General features: G+C 32.5%; 1 protein-coding gene across 1 annotated transcript; it reads right to left on the reverse strand.

The window, feature by feature from the left end:
* Positions 1–1,671: 1,671 nt before the first annotated feature.
* LOC104903965 (NAC domain-containing protein 86) lies at positions 1,672–8,931 on the reverse strand. The gene is made up of 4 exons (XM_010692115.3): positions 8,115–8,931; positions 7,069–7,346; positions 4,948–5,337; positions 1,672–2,467 (listed from the first exon to the last, which is right to left on the reverse strand). The coding sequence occupies exons 1-4, from the start codon at positions 8,269–8,271 to the stop codon at positions 2,240–2,242; spliced, it is 1,053 nt and encodes a 350-aa protein (XP_010690417.2). The 5' UTR covers positions 8,272–8,931; the 3' UTR covers positions 1,672–2,239.
* Between the last annotated feature and the right edge of the window lie 782 nt (positions 8,932–9,713).

The raw sequence follows: 9,713 nt of genomic DNA on the forward strand, positions 1-9,713 counted from the left end.
CTATTTTAAATCCTAATTAACCCTATAACCCTAACATTAATTCTAATCCCTACCTCTAACCCTAATCCTAACCCACCACCCCTCCCCCACCCTCCCATCATGCCTGCCACCCCCACCTTAGCAACGAACCTCCCTCTCCCTCACCCCCCGCAGCCCCCACCCCCTCAGCCCCCGCAGCACGATTTCCCCTTCCCCTCCCTCATCGAAAATCAAAATTGAGCCTATAATTAGGTGAGGAAGGTGCCCAGAACCATGAGGTGCAGCAGCAGCAAGGACGACGAGGTAGGGGAGGCAGGCGTGAAGGAAGGAGGAGCGCTAGGGAAGGGGAAATCGAGTTGCGGGGGTGGGGGCTACGGGGGGTAGGGGAGGGGGAGGTTGCTGGGGTGGGGGATGTCAGGGGTGTTGGGAAAGTGGGTGGTAGGGTGGTGGGTTAGGGTTTGGATTAGGATTAGGATTAAGGTTAGCATTATAGGGTTAATTAGGGTTCAAAATAGAAAATTAGGGTTATTATTTGAGGGTAGCACATGAATTATTATTAAACTTAGGGGTACCCCGTGTATTTTGAAAAGTTGGGGGGTACCACGTGAATTTTTTGAAAACTTGGGAGTACGTGGTGAAAAAACCGGGGAGTACGTGGTGAAAAAACCGTTGATTTTAATGTTCAATTCATGGCTATTAATTTTATAGATGGGTTTAGGAGACAAAATGAAGGTGGCTTGAATGAGGATTGGTGGTTGTGTGCACCTTGGGAAGCAAGGTTAGAAGACAAGGAAGAAGAGAGCGAAGAAGAAGGCGGGCGGGCGGGTGGGTGGGTGGGGTGGAGGAGGGGGGAAGGGGTGCTGGTCGGGTTGTCGAGGGAGTTGAGTGCCGAACCAACATTCTTCATCCTTCTTTCTTTCATATTTTCTTGTTCTTATTTGCTTTTGGTGATTATATGTCAAACTTTGACCCATTAACAAGGGTTAGGTTTCGCTAGGTTTGGGCTTCAAACATCACCATTAGAGCTAGAAATCTTTAACTCAAAGATCACCATTGTGCTCGGGCATTGCTCCGAGTTGGTATTGTTTTCCGAACTTGATATGTATTTTTCCGATTTTCATTAAAATATATTAACGAAAACTCAACATTTAAAAGGTACAAATATAATAATGTGAATACTTAAAGCATGATTAAAAGTTGGTTGAAATGGTAATTGTGTCATGTATAATTACAAGAGGTTGCGAGTTCAAATCTTGTTCCAAGCTATTGTCACACCCATTTTTAATATATTTGTATAGATTTTTTGTTGTCTCTCACCATGTAGAGTTGAAATAGCAGAATGTTACAAAAGTTTATTATATGTAATATGATAATAGAGGGTCTTAAGTAGCTAAGGTCACTTTCTAGAATTTTGCAAAGATAATTTTAAACTTGACCACTCAACTTATTTTAATTTTCTTTTACAAAATGTGACAAATATTCAAGATATTCATGTAACTAAGTATTTCTCAAATATAGAGTAACATTTAACTATTTTACTACATAAGCTACAAGTTTGTTTTACCAAGAGAAGAAAGTCTGGTCAACATAATCGGCAAAGTAGTCAAGACTCAAGAGACATAAAATCAAGAGGAAATAAAGATTCTGTATTTTTCTGTGCACTCAAGGAAAGCTATCAGCTGAAAGAAATGCACATAAAACTAATAATCTTGCAAAAACATTTCATCTAATCCCATTTTACATTTTGATCTAAAGTATCACATTAATAAAAAAAAACCGAAGTATCACAAAGAAATAAAATAGCATAACAGTACAAAATAATAATAATACAAGTCGATCAGTTAAAATGAAAATTAGAAGAAAAAAAATGTTACGAGTTGTATTGAGTATGCCTTGCCCTAGCTACTCTCCTTTGAGAAAATGAAGTATATTTGTGATTTGATTAGCTCTAATTGGTCTTATAGACTCTATGGGAGTATTGCCAAAGAACTTTCTTATGCATCAAAAATAAATTAAAACAAAAGAAATCAAATAAAAAAAGGAAAAGAAAAATGCCCTCGATCTCTTTTTTTCTGGGCATCATCATCATCAAGTATATGAACCCCACCAACCTATGTGGATAACAAAAATAATCCACCTTTTTCTTTTTGGGTTGTTTTTTTATGATCAGTAAAATGAATTTATGTTAGAGCTGAAAATATTTAAGGGTATCATATTATAGTATAAGTAGTAAGTGTGAAGCTTCTTCTTGATCATAAGATCAATCTTCCAATGGTAGATTTATAGAAGTTCCTTGGGTAGAGCAAAGATCAAATATATCTTCAAACATTACTGCTCCTTTCATATATTCCTTGAATTTGTCACACCCCAAAGTTTCTTGATGATGATTTATAGGCTTCAATATTGTTGTCTCTGATAAATTCATTTGAGGGAAATCATCCATTGCCAATGGTGGCAAATTAAAGCAATTATTTGCCATTTGCATATCCTGGAAAAATGAGGAAAAAAAAAATTACTTTTCACAATAATAAGCATAAAATGAAGGGGATAAATTTATTATGGATCCTATTGAATTTCATTCAGAGGACGAAGCTTATAAAGATCGTATTGATTCTTATCAAATAAATACGGGTTTAACTGAAGCTGTTCAAACAGGTATAGGTCAACTAAACGGTATTCCTGTAGCAATTGGGGTTACAAATTTTCAGTTTATGGGAGATGGTATGGGATCTGTAATAGGGGAAAAAATCACCCGGATGATAAAACTTCTTATTATATATGCATCCTCACCCTAGTAGTTGATAGTGCGATTTGGTATACATGATTAACACAGGGATACAAAGAATGCATATATGGTGTTTAAATCACTAAGGTTGTCACGAGGTTTTAGTGTGTCAATACATATACGAGGTTAATTGACAAGTCTAATAATGCTTATATGATTTTACTCGATCATGATCGATGTCACACCATCATTTGATTGTGTAATGCATGACGTAGAAAATAAGTTGCTTTATAATTTATTATAATGTATGGTGTTTATTGTTAACCATAAGATAATAATTTAAACTATATACTAGCTAATGATGTCGTTTCTTATAAAGAATTATAATACTCATATATTTTAGTTTAATTAATATGATGTAGACAACCACTATAAAATCAATATGGGCACATAATATTTTCTACAACTATTGTAAAGTCTATGTATACAACTAAATTTTTTTGTACCAATGAAAAATAATAGAAGTATATTTATTTTTCAGATATCCCTAAAGCCTTACGGCCCGTTTTTCCATAAGTTATATGATAGTTGAATTATTACCATGTGATGCAATAGTTATGTGACAAATATGCTATTTTAAAATAAAATGTACTAATATATTAGTAAAATGGGGCCTATAAGGCTATAATGATAAAAGTGTCAAAGAAGGTATAGTACCAAATGTTTGGAAAGAAAAGAGGAAGATTTAACATCAAAACTATCTATTGTAGTTTTTTTTTTTTTTTTTTTGAGAAATGAGGAAAATGAGGGAGAAAAGTAGTAAAGATCTTTGTAGTGCAGTCAAAAGAAGTCATGGAAGTTGGTGAAGAAAGCTAAGTAGATGATATCTCCACTCTCCAGTCATATAACACAGTCAGTCCAAGCTAAGCTAATTTAAGCTAAGTGATGATAATTTAGAAGCAAATGAAGTAACTTTATGTAAAGAAGGAGGGACCCACCGAACCAGGGGAAGAACTAAGAACTATTAAGAAGTAAGTAGTAGCTTAAATCACTTGGGAACGAACCCTTTCTTACTTTTGTCTTTTTGGATCAAAAGAGATACTCAAAGGCCTTATCTTTGTTGGACCATTTCCAGACTATGAGAAACTTGTTCATCTACTTTACTTTTCATGCTAGCTATGTGAACAAATCATTAGTTTCTCTTGCAAATATACCTTTTCTCTGTTTTTTTTTTCCTTTTTTTTATTTTATAAAATAATTATTATAATGTAATGCTCATTGAGAATTTGAAATAAAATAAAGAATATGAGTTTATTTCCTTGGATGAATACATTTATTTCTTAAATATTTTTCAGGAACAGATAAAGTAAAAGGTGAAAATGTTGTTCATCTTTTAATTATCCTCATGGATGGCAAAATAGATAATAAATAAATATAAAAATTATGAAATATAGGAAGCATATATTTATACATAACATTACTAATATATTGAACAATACTTACTACATTATGTAATTAATTCTCTTTTAAAACATCTAAGCCTTTGATTTTGTGCAGGACCGTCTCATAAAATTAGGGGACCTGTGCTAAAATAAATTATAAAGATTTTTTTTTTAGTGAATGGGAAGAAACGGAAGAGTTATAAATGAGGTTTTTTTTTGAGAATAGGAGGAGAAGAAGAAAAATACCAAATAGAAATTAATCTCTTTAAATTTGTATCCAACATTACACTTGATAAAATTGGAAAAGAATAGTTTGTAATTAGATTTAGTTTTAAAAAAAAAAAACTAGAATTGGACTCTTATATTTTGGCCCTTATCGTGTGCACATGGCCTTAGCCGCCTCTTATTTTATGATGTATTTGAAGTAGGGTTCCATAATTTTTCTAAAATGACTGTTATTCCATTTTAGTATTTTGTTCGACATTATTTCATGAGGATATATATTACTGTTTCCTAGAGTTAAAAAAAAGAAACTTTGGAAGGTAAAAAATCTCTTGAATAAATTAGACGATACGAAAAACTACTTTCTTCATCAAAGAACACAAAATAAAGAACAAAGTAATACTTAGGGCCGCAATATCAAAGTAGATACTAACATGCTTAAAGCTTGAAAATATATGAGTTGAAATTTGACCTCATGGTTCCTAAAGCTATACAGTAATAATATGCATAAATACTCAAGTTTTAATACTTTGTAACTTTGTTATATAATCTTTCTAACCTTTTTATTAAAAAAATTACCTGGTAAAGATTTGATGAGTAATCAAAGCCAAATGGGTAGAAATTTGCTGAACTGTTAGCTTCATCTGCGGTAAATAATGGAGCTTGTAAATCATGATCAGTACTTAGTGCACTTCCTGTAGGTGTACCTTCTTGATTAGTGAGTTCTGAAGAAGCTTCTGAAGGAAACTTAGTAAATCCATCATGATTATCATGTTGTAACAAGTGTTCTTGATTTTGATTAACTTCCCTAATTCTTTGAGTTATTTCAATGCCGTTTGTTTGATCATATCCTTGTAGATCATCGTCTGCGCAATCATTATCTGGGATAACAAGATCTCCCATGGCTTCTTTTGTCCTTGGATTATTTTGGATTGTTTTCTTGAAAACTCGGCATAATGCATAAGATTCCTATATATCGAAAATCATTAGAAATATCATTAATTAACGGGTTGCGTAAGGGTCTGTTCTCTTCGGCATAAAATAGCTGAACTGAATTAAATTGAACTGAACTGAAATGTATAGTGATATGTGAGAGTAAAAGTATTGTCCAGAGCTGAATTGAACTGAATTGAACTGAACTGAAAATAAGTTGGGGAGAACATATCCTAAATCACATGTTATGAGTTAGATATACTCTCTCTGTAATTATTTTTCTAGAGATACGGTTTACATGGTCAAAGTTAGAAAATGTTGGCCAAATTTTATAATATATAAGAAAAACAAAAATTATTAAAAGAGACGGTCTAATTTTAATATAAAAGTAAAACTATTAACTAAATGGATTAAATTAGTCATTGAAAGAAATTAACCTGCTCATTATTGGACTAATCCTCTTTTTAATATCATTGTCTAATTTTAATTTAAAAGTAGGCGTCTCTTACAAGACAAACTCAAAAAAAAAATATAATCATTTATGATTTATCAGTTCGTTTCAGTATATATATTTTAAATATTAAATTTCATGAATACAATTAAAAATCAAGATATTCCTCGCTCCATGGTTATAGTTACACGAGATACTGTAAAAAACATATATGAAAAGGTCCATGGAGTCATGGAGAATACCATACATATTACATATAGTATGTAAAATGATGTATTATAAGATGTTCATATAATCTTCATTCTTCCAGAAAAAAGCTTGAGATGGAAAAAAAAATGTCCCTGAACTAAAAAGAGATATATATGTATTCCATCTCGTGTAGAAGGTGACATTTTTTTTTTGAAATAATGACTCATTTTCCCGTGCATGTTACAGTTTAGAGGACAATCTTCTCTTTATAAATTGAGCTTAATAAAAAGAAAAGATAATGCAGACAATTGTATTTGTATTCTAATATGGAATAAAAAGAAGTTTTTAAAATCTGATATCATGATTTTAATAGTATTATTTTAAGCTGGGGGTGAAAGGGTTTTTTGAAATTAGTCAAATTGATGTAATGTAACGTTGCATGAAAAGAAGGGTTTAAGAAAAAAGAAGATTAAGAATGATAATTTAAGAATGATAAAATGCAAATGGATCTAGGTTATGACGCGGTAATAGTAGAAAAAGAGTGATCGAGATGATGATTGCATGATTGTGTCGACTACGTTTGCTGGATCTCATGCACATAATCATGATTTTCTAAAGAATCTTGTCATGCAACGTTCCTTTCTTTTCTTTTCTGTTTGATTCCTTTTCTTTTAAATCTTCTCCTCGTGATTCTCAAACTACAAACCCTAGACTAGCTCGATCGAATTTCTCCCCTTATACTCCTGTTTTTTCACCCCTAGCTACTTTCTCTCTGTCTTTTTTTTAGCTACAAAATCATGATTTTTATTAAAATTTTCATAGTAAAGTATTTAATATCATATTTCTCTCCGTTTTTTATATATTTCCTTTACTCCTTTTTCAAAGTGTTTTGATCACACTGCAATCTAAAAAGAATCTTATACACTGCAATTTATAATATCCAGAGCGGTGCTTCTAGTTTGTTGTGACTTGTACGTAGTGCAAGCGTCAGGCTAGAAGCACCATTTTAAATACTCTCGATTACACTATATATCATATAAAGGAGAAATTGTTGCTAGGTATTCTATCTAATAATGTAGTAGTTTATAGATCAATAAGTAAAGTAGGGTGATGAAGGTATAGAGTACCTTAAGTGAAGGAGTAGAGCCAGAAAGAGACTCAAGGAGCCTATATTCATGCATAACCCAGTTAGTCCTAAGACCATGAGGAGCTCTTCCTTTGTAATACACCAACGTCTTCTTCATCCCGACCGCGGTTTTCTGTGAATGCACCGGTCTATCCTTCCCTGTAGCCTTCCAATAGCCTGCCCTTGTCGCTCGGTTTGTCCTTGATCCATTGGGATACTTCCTGTCCCTTGGACTAAAGAAGTACCACTCCAAGTCCTTTCCCGGCAAATATGACTTATCTGCATTTTATTCATATACAACAATAACCATATTTTTATTTACAAATGCTCTTCAATAAATCAATCCGTACAGACTAAATTCATGTAAATGATGTAATAGTAAAAGAAAGATCCAAATAAACAAGAAAGTTAAAAAAAAGAATCACAAGAGTACATAATTTAGTCTAAGCTACCCTACAAATTGAAATAAATTAAAAGTGTATGTTCGATTTCAATACAAAGGAATTATATAGTTGTGACTTCAATAGTCTGAAGTACATCATCAACATCATGACAACCGTTTTCAAATGAAAAGAGAATTTAAATTATAGACATATCTCATAAAAAATCAAACAAAATTCTAAAACAAGCTTGATAAATGCTAGTCCATATATAAAATTGAATTCATTAATATAAACCAACTTTTTTCTTTCATGAAACTCATTAGCTCTTTTAGTTTCAATTGATGTTACTCACTAATAACAATAATTTAATTTCATAATTGAATATTTGAAGTGGATGTCAATTAGCTTAGTTAAAGTCTTGATTAGACAGTAGTAGTACTCAAGACGACCTGGGATCAAATCTGGTTTACATTATTTACTCTTGTGACTATCACTACACCCAAAAACACTGAATATTTGAAAAACATGTTTGCATCCATAAATTAATACTTCATTACTTCTGTTTAAATGTAGTTGTCACATATATAATAGAGATAGATTAGATAATTCTATCAACATAACAATTGATTCCAAACAAAACAAAGAAATAATTTTGTAAACATACCCGGTAAATCCCAAGGTTCGCACTTGTAAAGATCGATTTCAGGGATGATTTCGAGCTCGATTTTACGACCAGTGATCTTCCTATCAAGGTAGTAAGCAACCAACTCTTCATCAGTAGGGTGGAACCTAAAACCTGGTGGTAGACTCACGGGTGCCATAGGAAAGTGATTAAGATGAAAGTGAAGGTTTTTGAGAGAATTGATGATCTGATGATGAATAATAGTATGTGTAGTAATGAAGAAGTTTATATGTTTTCTTCTTTTTTCCTTTTTTAGGAAAGGAAGAGTTGAACAGGAGAACTTAGGAGAGAGAACAAGGACAAGACAAGCTTCTAACAGATTGGAACTGAAATATATAGAAGCTACTGTTGGGATCGTAACTAAAGTGATGTTTTGAGGGTATTTTTTGAGATTATTACAAACTTTGCTATTAAAATTATTAATCTATAACATCTTCTCTGTCCTTTGTATATGCTTTTGCGGCCTTTGCCTTTGCTTTTTTTTTTTCTCTTTTTTTGCTCATCTGTGTAAATTGTTTGTGTACCAAAGTGAAAAGAATGACAACCACTTGAGAGAGAGAGAAAGAGAGAGAAGAGAGGTGTGCAAGCCAAGACAAAACTCTAAGTGAGAAAAATCCAAAAGGGTATGATCAATAAAGATGTATGGATAAAACATGGATCAATCTAACAAGATAGTAGGCTCCAATACTGATGTACTTTTGAACGATTTGGCCCCCCTCTCTCATTGAGAAAACCATCCAGGTTTATTTAGTGGAAAACTAAGAGATCTTTTTCTACCATTTCATTAGAAGTATACATGATGAGTGATAGGCGTGTCGCGCACCTAACAAAAATAAATAACCTAACTAATCCTCCTAACTATGTAGTAGGGTAAGTCAGAGTCGATCCCACAGAGAGAAAGTTGTTCTATGATTAGCCCTTAAATAATGGTAAGACTAAGGGAGATTAATATCAAGAATAATGGTGGAATTAAACTATACTAATCAATATAAAAATAAAAGACTCTACAGTTAAGTATCCCCACTAGCACGAAATAATACAAAATAATTTCTACCCCAAACTAATAAATTAAATGTTCACAAGGAAAAGTACACCCTATAAAGTACCATAAACCTCTCCCGAGTATCTATGGCTTCTCTAATATGCATTCAAGCCTACTCCCGTGGAATCATGCAAATTAAAGACATTAAACACGGCACTTCAACTTCCTAACAATCCATTCTACCTACTCCCGTGGAGAACTTCATGCCCTTAATTGAAATACTCAAATCCGTCAAAATCCAACTCCCGTTGTGATCAAGACAATGGAATCATAACAATACTAGTTATCCCTAATCTAGTATTGGAATATGCACAATCAATTAAGCAAGAACAATTAACAATTAATATGAGAATTTAAAGAAACAATCATGAATTAAATCATACTAGGGTTCAACTTAACCATAGATAAAAGAAACTACTCTATCACGAAATAAATAATGAAATCTAAAACTATAAAAGAAAGCATAATTAAAGAAATCAATGAAAGAAACTAATAGAACTCATGAATTAATGAAAAATAATAAAAGAGTTCGTATTGTG

This window comes from Beta vulgaris, chromosome 9, assembly GCF_026745355.1.
Source record: "Beta vulgaris subsp. vulgaris cultivar EL10 chromosome 9, EL10.2, whole genome shotgun sequence".
Classification (NCBI taxonomy): domain Eukaryota; kingdom Viridiplantae; phylum Streptophyta; class Magnoliopsida; order Caryophyllales; family Amaranthaceae; genus Beta; species Beta vulgaris.

Coding starts and splice junctions, on each gene's coding strand:
- LOC104903965 (XM_010692115.3), bottom strand. CDS start 8,271: ATGGCACCCGTGAGTCTACCACCAGGTTTTAGGTTCCACCCTACTGAT. Junction 5,338..7,068: donor GCTCTACTCCTTCACTTAAG/GTACTCTATACC, acceptor TTCGATATATAG/GAATCTTATGCATTATGCCG. Junction 2,468..4,947: donor ACTCATCAAATCTTTACCAG/GTAATTTTTTTA, acceptor TCATTTTTCCAG/GATATGCAAATGGCAAATAA.